General features: G+C 33.4%; 1 protein-coding gene across 5 annotated transcripts in view; it reads left to right on the top strand.

The window, feature by feature from the left end:
• Pcnx1 (pecanex 1) overlaps positions 1-19927 on the top strand; it is a 144757-nt gene that overhangs the window by 8286 nt on the left and 116544 nt on the right. For all 5 annotated transcript variants that reach the window (XM_026402363.2, XM_026402355.2, XM_026402344.2 and 2 more), the window contains exon 2: positions 13732-13940. In XM_026402363.2, coding sequence (XP_026258148.2) covers positions 13732-13940 — 209 coding nt within the window. The remainder of the gene's footprint in view (positions 1-13731; positions 13941-19927) is intronic.

Here is a 19927-nt window from a genome sequence, read left to right as displayed (position 1 = left end):
CCAGGAAGATTAGTCACAAATTTGAGAAGCCTGAATCACGTTGCTGCCTGTTTTCCCTTTCCTACCCCTCCTCACTCCATGTTTGAGTGTTGTCTAGACATAAACTAAACAGGTCCAACTACCATAGTTGTTATCTTTACAGCTTTCAATTTTGATACAATTTTAGATTTTTAGAAAAGTTATAAAAATAGTACAGAGAGCTTCTGTATACCATTACCCAGCTTTCTCTCATATTGAACTGTTATGTAACTATGGCACATTCATCAAAATTAAGAAATTAACATTGGTACAGTATTATTAATGGACTACCACATTTTATTGGATTTCATCAAATGTCTTTTTCTTTTCAGGACTCAATCCATCTTTAACATGACTTTCTTACTTTAATATGCTGGGATTCTATTTGTACAATTTATAATAGCTTGTAAAGTTTTTATCTATGATAGAAAAAGTTTTTAAAAAATATTTACTTTTCAGTTTTATGTGAACACAATATTTTATTTTTTTATGTGGTGCTGAGGATCGAACCCAGTGCCCCATGCATGCCTTATGAAATGAAGATAATATTATTCCCATTTTACAGATGAGGAAACAGAGGCTCCTGGAAGATAATCACTGGCTCAGGGTTATACAGACTGCCTCTTTCTTCTCTGTGACCTCAGGACTACTACCTATAGTCACCTCCTACCACCATCCTCTACACAGTTATACAACATGCTTCTATTTGATTGATCTGCTCCTGAAAGCCTACCAGTGATTGATTTGTGGTAAACTAAGTGTCCCCTGATCATTTTCAATGTGTGTTCTGAATCTAGTACTCTCAGAGCTGTCCTTCCCATCACCATCTAATTATAACCTTGATCTGGTTCCCCTCCTTGGCTAGCATATTACTGAATGCAGTGGAAGCCCATTTATAAAGTGCACTTTTCTCCCTGGGATTTAGTTATGGTTCTCGTATCTGCTTACAGTGAGATAATTTGTGTCATGGATCATTTGGGGTGGGGGTTACCCTTGTTCTGTGGCACATATTATGAATGGATTTTATTAAACTTTAATGTTCTTTCACTTACTGGTCTAGTGTGGGGTTCTTGTTGTGTTTATATCAGATATTATCTCCTCCTTGCTATTACTGCTGCCATTATACCTTCTATAGAGATGCAATGTTTACAGTGTATTTTTAGTGTGCCCATTCCAGTTTATTATGAACAAAATCTGGAACTGCATTACTTATAAGTATGTAAATAGAAGCACCTAACTGCAAGTTTCAAGGGACGGAGGCTTTTTTTGGGGGGAGGGCAGGGGGATTTTAACTTTGGATTGGCAGTGTTATTGGCTTCTATTGGGTAGAGGCCAAGGATGGTGCTAAACATTCCACGATACACAGGATGGCATCCCAAATAAAAGGTTTGGCCCGAAGTGTCAATAGCGTCAAGGCTGAGAAACCACCGTACAGCATGCATTCTCAGTGGATGTGCTGTGACACTCAAGCAGGCAAAAATTAGTTCTTGAGTGTGTATGTGAAAAAAACTTACTCTTTCTGGGTATAGAGATGTAATACAGCAATAGAAATATCGAGTGTGTCTGTAGTAATAAAGTTTCAATGCGGGTGGGGGGCATGATAGAAAACAAATGTCTGAAAAGGCTCCTCAGGAGGTCAGTACTAACAAAAAGTTGAGGACACTCTCTTGGAGGGAGACCATCTAGTAGTACTGAAAAACTCAGTCTCTAAAGTCAAACTGAATATAAAATCCTATTTCTGTCACTTACCAGCTATGGGCAATGACTTTACAGCTTCAGTTTTGTAATCTGTAAGATGGAGATGATAACTTTCTTCAAAGTATTGTTGTGAGATAATCCATTTAAAACACGTGGCGCTTGAATGTTAGTCATTCTTCTAAAGGCTCAAGGAAAAAAATTTCTTGTTTATTGCTGTATTACCATTCCTCAGAAGGGGTCTGAGACTTGATGGGTGATCAGTAAATATACATTGAATGAATAGAGCTCTGATGTATTAAGCTACTTCTTGGAATACTAGGAATTGTTGGCAGTATGTCATATTTTCGTTCTTTTTTGTATGTGTTTGTTAAACACCATTCATGTTTGATGCACCTTAAATATAATAAGTGATATAGCATTTCTTTTAAAGTTAGAAGTAGATTATGTAGTATGCAGTACTATCATTCTGTTTCAAACAAATTGAATGAGCTCAGGGCAAATGTGATGGAAATGATGTATGGGTTCTGGTTAATATTCCTAGGAGAGCTAATATATTTTTTTTTAATTTATAAATCTTACTGATTTTTGTTTTGTATTTCAGCTTGTAATTTATTCCACTGAATTTTAATGAAACAAAATATAACTGAATTGTAACTTTTTATAATTAATTTTTCTTTGCCGATATTTTATTTTGGAATATTCTATTTGATCTGCATAGTTTTGATTCTTTTAGCATAATACTTTTGTTATTGAATTAAATGATTTTTATTCTTACTTAAACTTGAGCCATTGTATTGTTATTTATTTTGTGCTTATATACTGTACTGCATTGCTATATACATAAAGCGAGAAAATGCTCATTATTTTTTTATAGCATTCTTTTTTTTAAACATACATTTATTATTTATTTATATGTGGTGCTGAAGATCAAACCCAGTACTTCACACATGCTAGGCATGCACTCCATTTTCCTTTTGGGTGTTCGAAACAACATGGCTTGATTTAAAAAACAAAACAAAACAAGAGTCTATAATAGCTATTATAATGTTCTAATAATGTGCAGACATTGAATGTCATCATAATTGTGAAAGATTAAGTTAAGCAGTTTATGGAGCTAGGAATATGTATTTATGAGATGAATGAGAAAAAAATTGTTCTAGTGAAGCACAAAAGGAGTTTTTGTGACAAATAGAATTAATTCACAAAGTGTCTTATACTGAATTGATGTTGATGTAAACCTGTTAGATAACTCATATAGCTTTTGTAATGATGAAAGTTCTGTTGCTAAAGATATTTGTGAACAAATTGAAATTGTTTTGAGAAATAAGATAGAAAATAATATAACTAAATTTATTTTATATAATATTTTTCTTTGAAGATACTGATTTTCACCTTCTCTATGGCCTAGTACAGTAACTTAATATGTTACTTGATGAGTTGCATGTACTATATTACTTTGCTCCCTTTTTGCTAAGTGATAGGACATAAATTTTGTAATAATAAATAAAATTATTCTACAGCTGAAAATGTAAATACAAATGTACATTATGGAGTGACAAATATAAAATGCAAATACCATACATAAAAGATAGTATCAAGCATTGTTCATGCTTCTGTTTGTATTAAAATGTTTACTATATAGATAACATTCAAAATTGGTGTAATATGGATAGGTTCGAGTTCCAATAGCTCACATGTAAAACCAGTTGCCTTTGGGGAAAATGTATTCTAGCTGGCCTTCCAAAATTAATTTGACCTATTGTGTAACAAGGTTTATAGAATACTGTATTTTTAAATTTTTTCTATGGGAAGTTATGCCTGAATTTCAACATTGAGAGAAATGTCTCTCCTTTTCCTCTCTGAAAGGAAACAACTAACTAGAAGGCTTTACATCAGCCCTCTAAGGAGACAGGAGAGCTAAGTCCCTAGAGCCATGGCTGTTGACATAATGGCCTTTTCTGAGTCCTTTAGAGTCAACTTATATGTGAAAACATTTATTTTCTTTCATATCTAATCTCACCCCTCATTTTTTTTAATATTTACTTTTTAGTTGTAGTTGGACACAATACCTTTATTTTATTTATTCATTTTTATGTGGTGCTGAGGATCGAACTCAGGACCTCACATGTGCTAGGCGAGTGCTATACCACTGAGCCACAACCCCAGGTTTCTTCCCTCATTTTTAATAGACAGTCATTTTCTCTGTTTGTGGGCCAATATTTGATTTCTAAGCCCTTATTCCTTTCTTGTCTTCAGTATTCTTCCCATTCACCAGAAACAAAAGGTGGTATAGCTGTAGAAATGAATTCCACACATTGCAGGAGTTAACTTTTCCATTCACTGTTCTTGTGAATAAACCAAAAGGAATTTCTGCATCAGGGTAAGTAAGTGGAGATGGGTCCCTGTAACCCCCAATTAGCTGTCTCTGTAGAGGTTAACAAAAAATGCTCAATTCTTTTTCCCATTAGTCATTTGTACCCAGTGAAAACAGCCACAGGACTGACTGAATTTTGGGTAGACATTGGAAAGAAAGCAGCTTTCCTATTGTTCAGTTTTTTCTCCAAATTTTTTTTTTTGTAGTTGTAGATGGACAGAATGCCTTTATTTTATTTGTTTTATTTTATGTGGTGCTAAGGATTGAACCCAATACCTCATACATGCTAGGCAAATGCTTTGCCACTGAGCTGCAGCCCCAGCCCAACTGTTCAGTTTTCATCTTCTGAAAAAGCATTAGAATAGTCCCGATATTGATGAATAGAGCCTACAATTTAGGATGGAATTACTCTATGTAGTTTTCTTTTTCCCCTTGACTAGGTCATAAAGCATACTGTTTTTAAATTCTGCTAATTATTGTTTTTATCTGTCACCTATTTTTTTGTTATTTAATACTTACTTTTTACTTATTTTTCTATAAGAGAGCGGCAGTGCAGTCAGAACTGTAAGACAAATTTAAGTTCAGTTTTTCCTTCCATACTTGCCAGTGATTGTTTCTGGTGTAGCTCACTTAGAGCTAGGTAAGTGCGCTACCACTGAGCCCCAGCCTCAGCCCCAAAGATTTTCTTTTTTTTTTTTTTTTTTTTTTTTTTTTTGTGGTGCTGGGGATTGAACCTTTTGCCCTGTGCATGTGAGGCAAGCACTGTACGTCTACCAACTGAGCTATATCCCCAACCCCATTGACGTTTTTATAATTTTTTCTAGTGCTTTCCATGGAACCAATTTTCTATAAGAATATCAACCAAGAATATTGGTTGATATTCTTATAGAAAATATCAATAGTGCAGATTGATAATTTTTTCATTATAGAGGAAGACATCAAAAAACAGAGGCAGTATACAGAATTATAACTTCATGTAGTAAAAAGTAGGTATACTATATGCTTTTGTTAAAAACTTTAGAATTACTTAAAAATATTCCAGTTGTTTTGTTGGGAGACAAAGCAAGATAAGCTATTTTTGGAATTTTGTTATTAAAATGACCCTGTTGAATGTGCCCTGATTTCAGGGTTATGCACCCTCCACTCCCCCGTACTGGGGATTGAACCCAGTAGCTCTCAGGGTCTCAAGTTGCAGAGGCTGGTCTGAGCTTGGAATCATCCTGCCTCTGCCTCCTGAGTTACTGGGACTATAGGCACACACTTCTTCACCCAGCTCATGGGTATAATTGCAGAGGAGCAATTATTGGTCTGTGTTTGCTGGAGCTACTTTGCTTCATAGTTGAATGAAACTAGTGTTGTGGGAGGTTATAGGTTTGTACTTGGCATATATGAGGGAGAAGTGATTGGTGATGGTATTTTATTAGTTAGGGAACAAAATAATTTTTCATTTAAGGCATAGGGGAACAAACTATGTCCCATGTAGTTTTATCTGACCTATGAGCTAAGAATAAGAATGGTTTTTACATTTTTTAGTGATTGAAAGAAAAATCAGAAGGATTTTGTGGTGTGTGAAATTTATGTAAAATTCAAATTTTGTTGTCTATAAAAAGTTTTATTGGAACACACCATACTAATTTGTTTACATATTTTGTGTTGCTTGTAACTATAATAGCAGAGTTGAGTAGTTACAACGGATCATCAGTAAATTGTGAAATGCTTGTTGTTGGGCTTTATATCAAAAAAGTTTGCTGATGGGTGCAAAGTCACAGCCACCTAGGAGGAATAAGTGGGAGTGTTTTATTACACAGAGGGTGATTCTAGTTTACAGTGTGCCTCATCTAACCCAAAGTAGACAAAGGGGAGGATTTTGAATATTTTCATTAAAAAGAAATGATAAATGTTTGAGATGATAGATAATCTTGAATATCTTGATAAATACACAGTGTAAAAATGTATCAAGACACCACATTGTACCTCATAAAGATGTGAAGTTATTATCTGTCAACAACAACAAAAAAGTTTGCTAACTCCTGACTCTGGAACCAAACTACTACTTAATATCTCTTTTTGAGACTAAGTTCACTTACCTCTCTTTGCCTCATTTTCTTCATCTCTACAATAGGGAGAATGATAGAACCAACTTCATTAGGTGATTGTGATGGTTAAATAAGTTATTATATATCAAGCTCTTAGAAATATGCATTGCACATGATAATAAGTATTAGATGTTAGTTGATACTGTTTGATTCAGTGGTAAACCACTTTGTAACCTAGAATGTAAAAGGTGCATTGAGATCAATTTAATGGATAGAGAATACCTATAAATATGTTGAGGAAATAGTCTTTTTAAAAAAATAGTTTTTAAAAAATATTTACTTTTTTGGTTGTAGTTGGACACAATACCTTTATTTCACTTATTTTATTTTTATGTGGTACTGAGGATCGAATCCAGGGTCCCACAAGTGTGAGGCGATCACTCTACCGCTGAGCCACAATCCCAGCCCCAGGAACTAGTCTTTTGGCAGCAGTATATTTCTAGATGTTGAGTCCATGGAAATAAGGAAAATTATGAATCCAAAACAAAGCATAGATAGTGATCATATGTTTTTACTTGGCTGTACAAGGAAAGGAGCATCAGGTAAAAGTCTATTTCTACCATGCAGAGTGGTAATCATAGTGGGGAATCATTCACTTGACTTTTTGAAATGAAATAAAAGATAAAGTTATCTTATGACTGTGATAATTCTAGTTTGAACATTTTAGTGATTCCAAGTATTTGATTTCTAATAGCTTCTTCAAGGTTCTCATCAGAATGTATTTGGCATCTTGAATATCTGGAACCTGTCATTCCTGAATTAAAATATCCCAGTTGTTTGTTGGGATACATTGTCAGAATTAAATTGTGTTCTAAATGATTCAGTTTGTTTTTCAGCATTTCGTTTCCTTTCCTTACTGGAGAAGAGAGAAACTATTCATCTGTTCAGCTTTTTTTTTTTTTTTTTAATTGTGTTGAAAAACACATAGCAAAATTTCCTCTTAAATTTTTTACATTAATTTTATCTTTTAAAAAATATCTGAACCATTTTTAAGTGTATAGTAGTTCCCCTCCCCATGTCTTTGATTTTACTTTCAACAGTCTCAGTTACCTGTGGTCAGCTGCTATCTAAAATATTAAATGGAAAGCTCCAGAAATAAGTTTTAAATAGAGACTATTCTGAGTTCATGCTTTCATCCCTATGTCCAGCATATCCATGCTACGTACACTACTTATACCTTAGTGACTTAGTGGCCTTCTTAATTATCAGTTCCATAGTATTTCAGTTTGTTCAATGTTACAGTTGTGTTCAAGTAACTTGATTTTTTTAACTTAATGGGCCCAAAGTTCCAGAGTAGTGGTATTGGCACTTAAGATAGACCAAACATGCTGTTGTAAAATGCTTCCTTTGAGTAAAAAAAGTGAGATTTTTTGAATTAAAGGAAAAAAAGTCAAATGTTGAGGTTGCTGAAATCTATAAATTATCATTAAATCTACACTATGTCTAATTTTAAATTAAGTTTTATATATCTATGTATGTATAAAAGTACACAAAGGGTTTGGTACTATTTACAGTTTGAGGCATCCATCCACTGGGGGACCTTGGAATATATCTCTCCCATTGATACGGAGAGGCTACTCTACCATTCAGTGGTATTAAATATAGTTCATTATTGCATAGTAGATGACCAGAATTTCGTCATCTTGCAAAATTGAAACTTCATACCCATTAAAAAACAACTCCCTTTTTCCCTTTACTACCCCTGCTCTTACCAGCTCCTGGCAACCACCTTCTACTTTGTTTCTGTGACTTTGATTGCTTTAGATATTTCATATAAGTGGACTTATCAAGTATGTTGTCTTTTTGTGGCTGTCTTATTTCACTTAGTGTAATATCTTCAAGTTCATTCATGTTGTAGCACATGACACATTTCTTTCATTTTTCAAGGCCAAACAGTATTCCCTTGTATGAGTATACAATTTGTTCATTCATCCATTGATGAACATTTTGGTTGCTTCTACCCAAATGTAAATAATGCTGTTAAGTACATGAGTGGGCAGATATAGGGATCATCCTTTTGGTTTTTGTGTTTTGTTTTTTTTTTGGATATATATGCAGTATTGAGATTGTTAGATCATATAGTAACTATTTTTAACTTTTTGAGGAACTGTTGTACTGTTTTCGTAGGAGCCATACCTTTTTATGTTCTCACCAGCAGTACACAAGTGTCCCACCAATTTGTCCACATACTTGCTACTGCTTTGTTTTTTTAATAGTAGCTATCTTATTAAATGGGGTGTGGTTTTGATTTGTGGTTTTAATTAGCATTTCTATCCATCTAACTTTTAGGATGAATGATTTTGTTAAAAGGATCTAACCCAGTTTTCAATAAGAAGGCTTTTTGACTTTATATTTGACCTGAATATATAATGCTATGTGATTGATGTAAATACTTCTGACTATACCCAGTGTAATTGAGAATTAAGAGTTTTCTTTTTTTTTTTTTTTTTGAGCTTCTTGCAATTAAGGAGGAAGGTAAGAGACTATCTTGATGTGAAACTCAAATCTATTACTAAACCTATCATTGAGGTAAATATAGATCTTTATTAAAGATAAAAGCTAATATGTTCTTTCATGAAAACCTTTGTATTACTATTAAAATTTTAGTTTTTTTCCTAATTGTAAAGAAATACTTATTATCTAAAAACTCAAGAAAATACAGTGAAACATAATTTATCTTTGGGATATGTTGTATTTATTCAGTGTATCTGTGTTGCTGCAGTTAGCTGTTGTTTTTCACTGATGTATTAAGTTCCGTTGGAAAATAGTCTCCACTTTCCATTTTTCTGATGATTTTTCAATTGAGGTTTCCTTTCATGTTTTGTAAAAGTTTCCTAGTATTGCATTTATATCTGAATTTTATACTTGCAGGAGGAATTGTTGTGCCTTGACTTTGTATCTATCAATTTATATTTTAACAGTTCTGGTTCTCTATACTTAATTTTATCAGATTTCCTAATATTTGCTCATAGAAATGATCATTGTGTGGTATATTGATGTGGGCTGTCTGATTAGGTGAAGTTGAACACCTTTATTATGTGTGTGGTCCTAGTTCCCCTACCTACCTACTTCCAGTACTGGGGTTTGAACCCAGGCATGCCCTACCACTAAACTTCATCCCCAGCCCTTTTATTTATTTACTTTGAGAAAGTATCTCGCTGGCCTCAAACTTGCAATCCTACCTCAGTGTCCCGAATAACTGGGCATAAGCCATTCTATCTGGCTGTGTGTGTGTGTGTGGGTGGGGGGGTTCTTTTGTTTTTATTTGTAGTACTAGGTATTCAGTCTAGTACCTTGAGCATGCTAGGTAGACGCTCTGTGACTGAGCCACATTGCCAGGCTTCATGTGTTGTATTAATTGGTCATTTATAGTTCCTTTTCTATGTAAAGTCTTTTGTTCTTAATAAATAGTTAGTTTCATTGTTATTGTTTTTGTAGGAGTTCTTTATATGTCACGAATACACATACATGGACATGCATATATGTGTGTATATATATTGTGTGTATATAAATATACCCACATTCACATAATAATACTTGTTTTAATGTGTCTTCTAGTTGAGGCTTGTCTACTCACAGTGTCTCTCAATGAACAGAAGTTCTTAATTTTAATTCATAGTCCTTTTCTAGTATATTCTTTGAGAGTCATTTTTAATAAATCTACTGAAAAGGTCATAAAGACGTTCTTTTAAAGTTTTATTAGTTTTGCTGTTGAAATTAAAGTCTTTAATCCATCTTCCAGTTTAAAAAATTTAAATATGATAACTTTTTACCTAAAATACATAGTTCACATTTTCTTTTTTTTAATATTTATTTTTTAGTTTTAGGTGGACACAATATCTTTATTTTGTTTTTATGTGGTGCTGAGAATCGAACCCAGTGCCTTAGGCATGCTAGGCAAGCGTGCTACCACTTGAGCCACTTCCCCAGCCCCAGTTCACATTTTCTTGCATGCTTAGTATGTAGTGCCAAAATGTTTTATAAACAATGCCTTAAATAATGAGGGAGTTGTAATAGTGGAAACCCCCCAAATAAACATAAAAGATGACTTGCATTAATGATGACATTTTAAGATATTTGTTTAAAATTTTTTGTTTTAATTTCCCAGCCTTGGTCTCAATTGTAAATAATATGCCTGCCATTCTTTTAAGTTATCGATCACTGATTTCTGACTGAAGTGGTTTGAATAGCTGAGTCTTGCTACACAATAAGTGAGTCTCAAAATAAGAAGCTAACTAATTATGGCATAATATAATTTGAAAACATCTAGCTTGTCTGCTTTAATTTTATTACCTTTTAAGTTCTGTAATGTTCTGATGCTTAAGATATATGTTTACATATTAAGATATATAGGAAAACTGTCTGAAGCCCAGGATGATTCTGCATCTTTATCTTGTGCTTCTAGGGTTGTGACCTTTATAGTTATTTAATGAATGCCTTGTATTATACCAGCTGCTCTGCAGCTTTCCATCTCTATTGTCCACTGCTGGTAGTATCCTAGGAAAGGAGTACAGCCAATCTCCCTGAACAAGCAGTACAGGTTTATACCTGTAGATAGACTTGTATCTCATGATAAAACATATTAGCTTTTATTACCTAGGGACTGTTAATGTGCTTAGTTATATCAGCATTAATTTGAAGATAACATTTACAGTCATATAACCTAAGATGAAAAGTGTTCTTTTGGAAATGTTAGTAACACTTTCTAAAGTATCGTTTGTTATAGAACAGAAATTAAGTCAGTGTATATATAATCCATAAAACTGAGGAACAGGTGAATTAGCTAGTTTCTAGGTTTTGGTGTTTGATTTTAGAGGACTAATGAAACATCCTGCAAAGGCAGACACTGCTTACAATTTTCCTGTAATATTAGTGAATTGTAATTACAAGGAAGGTTGATGATCTTTTAAGATGTGATGCTAGTGTTGTCAGCTATCTCAGAGTCAGCCGAGAGCTTAAGGTGGTAACGCAGGTGGAGTAGACAGGAGGTTTAAGCAGCCTGTGAGTCTGTACACTTAGGGAAGAGTGAAGCTATTTGAGTACAACTGTCCTCTGTCACCTCGAAATGTTGGAGTTTACCACTGGCAGGGCTTTTACGTTCAAACTACATAGTGTAAATTAAATGGGCAGTTTTTGTAATTTGAGTAGAAAATATGTGTTATTCATTTGATACTGGTTCCTGGTATGTAATGGTCACTTAAATTACATTTGGGGAAAAAAGAATCACTTTGTTTATAGTATTTTCATTATGCAGTGTTTTTAAGAAAGGAACTTTACTTCATTGATAAATTCTTATATTTCAGTGTTTGTTGCACTCAATTACCCAATATTCTTAGCAGTCTCACAGTAGGAAGTGAGTTTATTTAAATCTGTTTTAAATGTTCATAATCTTTGCCTTTTTTTTGTGTGTGTGTGTGTAGAGGTAAATACTATAGACTAACTATTTAATGTTAAATACTCAGTTTTATCTTTTCTCATCGGGAGGGACTGTTAATGTTTTCATTGAGTTTGTGTAACATTGATTAATAATGTTGGGCTTATTTCCTTTCTATCTGCTTAATAATATAATCAGTTGTTTTTACCTTAATATGAATGATGGTAAATAAGGATGAAACTCTTGTTTTTCATTGTCACTTTACACTTGAACATGGTATCAGCAATGTGGTATATAACAGGTAGTGAAATAGGGATATAACCTCCCTTATTATCAAGATGGGTAATCTTGGCTAAGTCATTCAAACAGTAGATCTTAGTTTCCTGGATCTTCAAGAATTCTAGTTTTATGAGAACATTTTAGATGGAAACCAACATCACAAGAGAAGTTTTGTGAATTCTCCAAGTGGTATATATTTTTGTGTGTATCACATTGTGTGTGTGTGTGTGTGTGTGTGTGTGTGTGTGTGTTTGAGGATGGCCATTTTGCCCAGAAAAGATTATTCAGGGCACTTTTGATTTTTATACTGAATATTAGATTTATTAAAGTTTTAAATTAAACAACTAAGAATTTTAAACTCAATTATAACACATTTGAATGAGCATTTTAAGAAATTTATTTTTTTCTAGCTTAAGATCCCTTTAACTTAAATTGAAACTATAAATTGAGCATTTATTTATTTATTGGGTACTGGGGATTGAACTCAGGGACACTCAATCACTGAGCCACATTCCCTGCCCTATTTTGTATTTTATTTAGAGATAGGGGCTTACTGAATTGCTTATTAGCTCCATGCTTTTGCTGAGGCTGGCTTTGACCTTGCCATTCTCCTGCCTCAGCCTCCCTAGTCGCTGGGATTACAGGTGTGTGTCACCACACCTGGCTGAGCATTTATTTTTAAGTACTTAAATCATCTGACAAAATTTTCTAAGTACTTAATTTTTCTAAATCTGATATTTAATCTCTTTTTCATCCTAATTACAACTTGACACTCTTTTCTTCTTAAATTATTAAAAAAATTTCTTTTTCCTATGTGTATTATAAATTTGTCTGGTTCATCAAGAACTTTTCAAGTTCATCGTGTTGGCAGTTTCCAAGCCATTTTGGAGTCACATTATCAGATGGCTCAGGTTGACTCTTAACAAAAATATGGGTTCGGGAGCTACAGACATCCAGAATGATTTTTTTCCTTATGAAAGTGGGGATATGTTGAACCTAGTTTTATACTTTCTGCCAGCAGCAACTCTGAGGACTGTGGAGTGGGGTGGTTTCTGAGCCTGCCATCCTGGTATTCAGGTTCCACATAATCTTCAAATATGAAGGTCTACACTCCCTACACCTAGTATACATGACTGATTTATTTCAATTTATTTACTGCTTGATTATTTTTTGAATTATTTATTTTTCAATTTGGCAGGCAGGCATTTTTTTGAATATTTTAAGCATTTAAATACTTTAGAATAAATTGGATATTGTGTATCTCCCATGTCTTACCTGATTTTACAGTCAGAGTTCCAAGGTCATTGTCCTGACAGTTTACGTTCCAGTTTTCTGGAACATAAAGAGACTGTATCCTACAAAAGAAGTTAAACAGAACATGTAAACAGAGATTGTATTTGGATCACAACCCTGACTTACTCACATATAATGGGATACCTTAGCTCTCCAATTGTATTTAAAGCATTTTGCCAGAAATGTAATGTGAACCACATAGGTAATTTAAAGTTGTGTAGTAGTAATAGTGACAAGAAACAGGTGAAAATTAATTTCAATAATGTTTTGCTTAACCCAGTATGCTGTTATTTCAACATGTGATCAGTGTAAGAATTGAGATATTTTACATTTCTTTTTCATACTGTCTTTGAAATCCATTGTTATTTTTTTTTTTCTTATGGGACGTCAATTGTTACAAACTAAACCACATTTCAGGTGCTCACTAACCACATGTAGGGTTTCTGTATTGGGCACTGTGGACTTCTACCTTTGCAATTAAGAGCTAGTAACTTAATTGTTTTGTATGTAAATATGTGTTTATTATTTTAGATATAGATTTCTTTGAGTAAAATGTAAAACATTCTAAAATGCTTATCTTCATTTCCTTTCTCTTAAAGGCCCTTCCTTCTTCCATGATTATAGTAGCAGTTTATTGTCCCGTGATAGCTGCTGTTTTCATTGTTCTGAAGATGGTCAACTATCGACTACACAGAGCACTGGATGCTGGAGAAATTGTAGATAGGAGTGCAAATGAGCTCACAGATCAGCGAACCAAAGCTGAACAAGGCAACTGTTCAACCAGGAGAAAAGACAGCAATGGACCTAGGTAAGAAAATCCATGTTGCTCAGTTTGTAACAACATAAATTGTGGTGTGTGTGTAATGATGTAATTACTGTGTTGTGTCTGTGTCTTTATATGGTTTGAAGGCAGTATTAGATCTTACCACTAAAGGTATAATGCCCAGGGCACATTGTAATATTAGAATAGAGCAAAACTAACTGGCATGTTTGGGGGATTAAATCAATATCATTGGCCTCATTTCTGAAGAGGTTAGAAAAATAGGTTACCACAAAATAGTTACTCATACCAACACCCAAAACCAAGGTAACACAGCTTGAAGAAATAATTTCAAAGCATAACTTATAAATCTCATCATTTAAAAAACTTACATGTATAAATGAAATGTATGTATATCTTAAATACATTGTGATGCTTTACTTGATATTATCTGCACGTTTCACTTTATTGTAAATAAAAATTTCAATTGGAGTCACATTATGTGACTCCAATTTCAATTTTATATTCTTCTTGTTGTTCTTTTTTGCAGTGTTGGGGATTGAACTCAGGGCCTTGCAAATGCCAGGGAAGTGCTTTACCACTGAGCTATAGGCCCAGCTTCAATTTTATATTTTAACCTTTGAAATTTAGTTGTTCTTTCCTCAGTCTTCAGAAGACTGACTTTTTAGGGTTCAAGTTTAGATAGATGTTGCCTTGGAAACTTTCCCTTCCTATCCCAGATAAAGGATTGCTCACAGCCACATTGTAACATATTTCCTTGGCTCTACTAGCTTTTTCTTTTTGAGGAGAAATCTACTTTGTTTATGGTCAAAAGTTTCTTGTGTTCTTATGGAAATAATAAATACTGCTAATATAAAGCTTAAAAACAAGCAGTTCCTATGTGAACATCTGACATATATTAAGCTCATTCAGTCCTCTAAATGATTCTGTGAGGTAGATGCTGTTTTATTCCTAACTTATAGACGTGGAAACCAAAGTGAGAAAGATCAAATAATTCAAGCACTCAAGTTCTGGAGTCTATTCTTTTATCCACTATGCTGTGTGTCCACTAGGCATATAATAATGAGCTATTTCAGATATTACGGTATAAATAATATAATGAAAGGTGGATGCTCCTATTAAGGCATGTAATATTTCTTTATTTTTCTAGTGCATTAAAAGACTTTATCTCTTTTCAGTTATATTTTTTCCTCATTCCTATATGATTGCCACATTTGTTCATTGTGCAGGTATTTTACGTTTGTAATGATTTTATTCATTGTCTTAATCACTACCTCAAATTATCTGAATTGCATTTATAAACTTCTTGAAATCAGGGACCTTTTCTTAAAAACTATTATATTTCCAGGCCTTAAAATCAGTTTCTGGCACTGATTATTCCTTGGCTAATATTTGAAGTAATGAAAACAAAATTTCTGTGGTATTATTTTTACTGATGCATAGTATTTCCTTGTGTGGATGTATAATAATTTACCTATCCTATTTTTAGTTATTTTCATATATAAATTTCAATGTTGGAAAGATCACTGTGATCCTTAAATTTTAAATGATTAAATGTTTTGCCATGATTTATCAGAGGTATAATTACTGGAAAGGCTACATATATATATATATTTTTTTTTGGTACGGGATTGAACTCAGGGGCACTAACCACTGAGCCACATCCCCAAACCTATTTTGTATTTTATTTTGCTGAGTTGCTTTTAGCACCTCACTTTTGTTGAGTCTGGCTTTGAACTTGAGAGCCTCCTGAGTTGCTGGGATTACTGGTGTACACCACCGTACCTGGTGGCTACATACATTTCTAAGCTTTCTAATACATATTGCCAAATTCCAAAGATTTGCTGTTTAACTATCATGATCTGCAGTTTGAGGACCTCCCCCACCCCCTTCTCTTTTAAACCTTTGACAAATACTGGGTTAGTATTTTTATAAAACACTGATAAAACCCTCAGTGTTTTATATTTCTGCTTTTGGATTACTAGCAAAATAGGGGCATTTTTCTTGTGTTTTTGTCATTTATATTTTTGGGGGGCTTGTTTATTTTTCTGTTCTTTTTTTTTTTTTAACTGTTGGTTTGGAGAGATATATATTTACGATGGATTTTAACTGTTTGTCCTATGTGCCAAGTACTTTTACTCAGTTTCTATCATAATTGTTTTTGTATGCCACGTATTACTTTTATGTCAGCTGAGCTTGAATCATTCTCAATTATAAAATATTAGAAAAGTTACTTAAGCTTTCCTCTGCATAATTGTTCCAATTATTTCTGGATTTTATGTATATGTGTATATATGTTTTTAATTGCTTCTGTTAATGAGTTACTTTTCTGTTTCTTTTAGTTTAGAAGTATTTATTGTGAAATATATGTATTCCAAAGAATATATCAAATATATGTATAATTTAGAGAAAAATAGTCAAATGAAATGAATTGCCCACTGCACAGCATAAGAAACAGGGAAGTATACAAACACCATAGAAGGTCTATGCTTTTCTTTCCCATTTCATTCCACTCTTCTCTTTAAGAGGGACCATAATCTTGTTTTTTGGGTGAATAATTCCCTTGATTTCCTTTACTGTAATACAATCTTTGTAGCTATCCTTAAACATATGAAATATTTATTTTGTCTGCTTTAGGATCTTCTAAAGAGAATCATACAATGTATGTTTCTGTGTGAGGGACTTTTTGGGTATGGTATGTTTTGTATTATTGATTCATTCATGTTAAGGCTTATGCCTATGATTTATTCATATTCACTGCCATGTAGCCTCTTGCTATAGGAATAGATTACAATCTTTGTCCATTCTTCTGCTGATAGTTATTCAGATTATTTCCAATTTTTGCTCTGATAGCACATTATTGTACATGACTTCTAGTATACATGTGTATATCTAGTTTACATAAGGCAATTTGTAGAGCATTTTCTTGTTTAATTTTAGTAGGTAATTCCAAGCTGTTTGCCGAAATGATTTTTACCAATTTATACTCTAGTAATATGTGAAAGTTCCTTATTCCACAGTCTCATCAGTATTTGATATTGGCAAACTTTTAACATTTGCCATTCATGTGAGTGTAAAATATGTCTCACTGTAACTTTTAGTTAACCTTTCTGATTATTAATGAGGTCGAGCATCTTATTTTATATATAGGTTCCACTTAGGTTTTCTCTTCTTCCCGGTGTCCATTTATGTCTTGTTTAATTTTTCTTTGTAGTTTTTTCTTATTGATAAGTAGAAATTTTAAAAATGTTTATGCTTCTTCTTTATTAGTTATATACATTATAGACGTCTCCCAGTTTGTGACTTTTAATTTTGCTTTCTTTTGATTATCATGTATTCTTAAATTTAAATAAAATATAATTTATCATTTTTAAAAATGAGCATTTTTGTTTTTTAGGAGATTATTTCCTATATAGAGATATGAAAAGATATTCTTCACTATTGACTTTTTAAAGTTTCATGTTTCTTTTATTTTCACATTTCGGTTCTCTCTGAAATTATTTTAGAGATAGCTGAAATTATTTTAGTGTCACATAGGGATTGACTTACTTTTTCTTTATGAATGATTAATTTACCTGTTTGTTAAGAGGGCTGTCTTTTCCTTAGAAACCTGCAGTATTTGCTGTCATGAACATAAGTTTCCTTATGTGGTGGTGTGTTTTAGGGCTCTCTTTTCTATTTGGTTAACCTGGTTGTCTATGCCTTGCCTTAACCACACTGTTCTAATTACTGTAGCTTTATAGCATGGCTCTTGATGGCTGGTGGGGCAAACTTCTACCCTGTTCTTTTTCAAGAGTGACTTGGCTAGTTTTTGCTCTTTGCTATTTGATATAAACCTTAGAGTTTATCAAGAAATATCTGTAAGAACTTGGTATTTTTATTCGAATTGCTTTGAAAATAGAGATTTCTTTGCCAAGTATTTCTTTCTTTAGTATATTGAATCTCTCAATTTGTCTTTAAAAATTCTCTTTAGTAAAATTTTGTAATTTGTTTCATTAAACAGAAATTGATTGTTATTCTATAGTTTCTTCCTTCTTTTTAATTTTCTTTAAATTGCATTTTCTGTTTTTTCTCCCTTAAATGTAACGGTTTAATTTATCCAACAACCTTCATAACTTTCTTATTAATGATGATACATTATAGGTTATTTCTTGATTTTTCTACAAATGATGACTCTTTTAATTTTCCCTTTCTAGTCCTTATACTCATTCGATTTTTTAGTTGGCCATGGCTTCTAGCTTCTGATAAAATAGAAATGGTATTGGTGTATATCCTTATTTTTTTCCCTACTCTTAAATAGGATGTTTTTAAGCTTCACTATTAAAGGAAGATCTTGGCTATAATTTTTGTTTTTGACCTCTTTTCCTCATCTGACCACTTGTGAATCTCAGATTCTGTTCTGAGGAAAAGTAATGTGCAGGAAAATGTGTATTTTCATATTTAGAGCCTCTTACTGTGCTTGGTACAGTACAGCTGTCAGTCTGTTCTGTGAATGAATGAATACAGTAGGACTTTTGTGAGCCTTAGTTTTCATTGGCTTCTCTTATGTAGTACTGCAGTTCAAAAGTGCTTAAGTCTCTATCTTGTTGACAGAATCAGAGACTGTTTCTGTTACATTTTTAATGTTTCAGAAGAGAAAGTCAGCAATTGAATTTAAGAATTTGAATGCAAATATTTGAGGAAACAAGCATTTTCTCTTTTCTCATGGCAGCAATGCTTGTAATATAACAATGCCTTGTAAACCAAAGATCCATTTAAATTATATGAAGCTGAATTTTAGGCTGAGTTTTCTGAGGGAGATTTATTCTGTTTAGGGACTTTGTTTTATCTATTCATACTTCATATGCATCATTATAATCTAGATTAGATTTGTAAATTTAGTACTGTAATGGTACTGTGAAGTTTCTGATCAAAGTCTGAACATAGCAATTAATATGATACTAATAATAAACAAATTAGTTTGTAAAATTTTCTCTGTAATTCAGATTAGACCCCTTCTACTTTTCTGCCTTTCCCTGTACCTGGTTTTTTCTTTTTTAACAGATGGGGAAATTAAGGCATAAAGGTAGAGATTCCCTGAATTTGGTGTATTGCTTACTGCAGTAGACCACTTTGCTTCTGTGAGAATTGTAAACTACCATACTTTCCAGGTATGTGCTGAAATCTCCATTTCTAAAAACCTGCAAGTCTTGCTAATAAAAAAAAAAATCTTACTCAGTCATTTTATGTGTTTAGCTATACTTAGAATCTCTATAGTGTGACTGAAAGTTCTGCTTCTGCATTTGTAGAGAAGAGTGGAGTATAGAAATTTTGCTGGAGGATTTTTTTAAAAAATAAAAGAGCTGTCCATTTTTTCCCTTAATCATTTTTGTTGTTTTAATACTCCCTACCCCCTGTTTTTCAAAGTTGACCATTGACCAGTGTTAGTTCTAGATCATCGTACCTGACCTGGGGGTAATTTTACCCTTCAGGAGACCTTTGACAATGTTTGGAGACATATTCAGTTGTCACTACTGGGGGATGCCTTTGGCATCTGTAGGGTAAAGGCCAGGGATGCTGCTAGCCATCCTACAATGTACAGTCAGTCCTCAACAGTCAAGGATTATGTGTCCTGAGTAGGGCTGGCAGGTGCGGTTTGGTGCATGCCTGTAATCCCTGTGGCTTGGGAGGCTGAGACAGGAGGATCACAAGTTCAAAGCCAGACTCAGCAAAAAGCGAGGCGCTAAGCAACTCAGTGAGACCCTGTCTCTAAATAAAATACAAAATAGGGCTGGGCATGTGGCTCAGTGGGTGATTGCCTTGGAGTTCAATCCCCGGTATGCCCCCCTCACCCCCAAATCTCTATTCTATCTATTCTAGATAATGGTGTTACTTTTTAGTTTTGACCTTGAGAGAGAACTTGTAAGTATGTTGAAGAGCAGCATGATTTCTTAGAAAGAGCAGGGGCTTAGAGTTTTATAGATCTGCTATTGAAACCTTATTTTAGTGTGTCTATTGGTTATAAGTAACTATAT

This window comes from Urocitellus parryii, chromosome 6 (genome assembly GCF_045843805.1).
Source record: "Urocitellus parryii isolate mUroPar1 chromosome 6, mUroPar1.hap1, whole genome shotgun sequence".
Taxonomy (NCBI): Eukaryota; Metazoa; Chordata; class Mammalia; order Rodentia; family Sciuridae; genus Urocitellus; species Urocitellus parryii.
The sequence above is the reverse complement of the archived record's forward strand: the minus strand, read 5'-3'. Positions and strand labels throughout refer to the sequence as shown.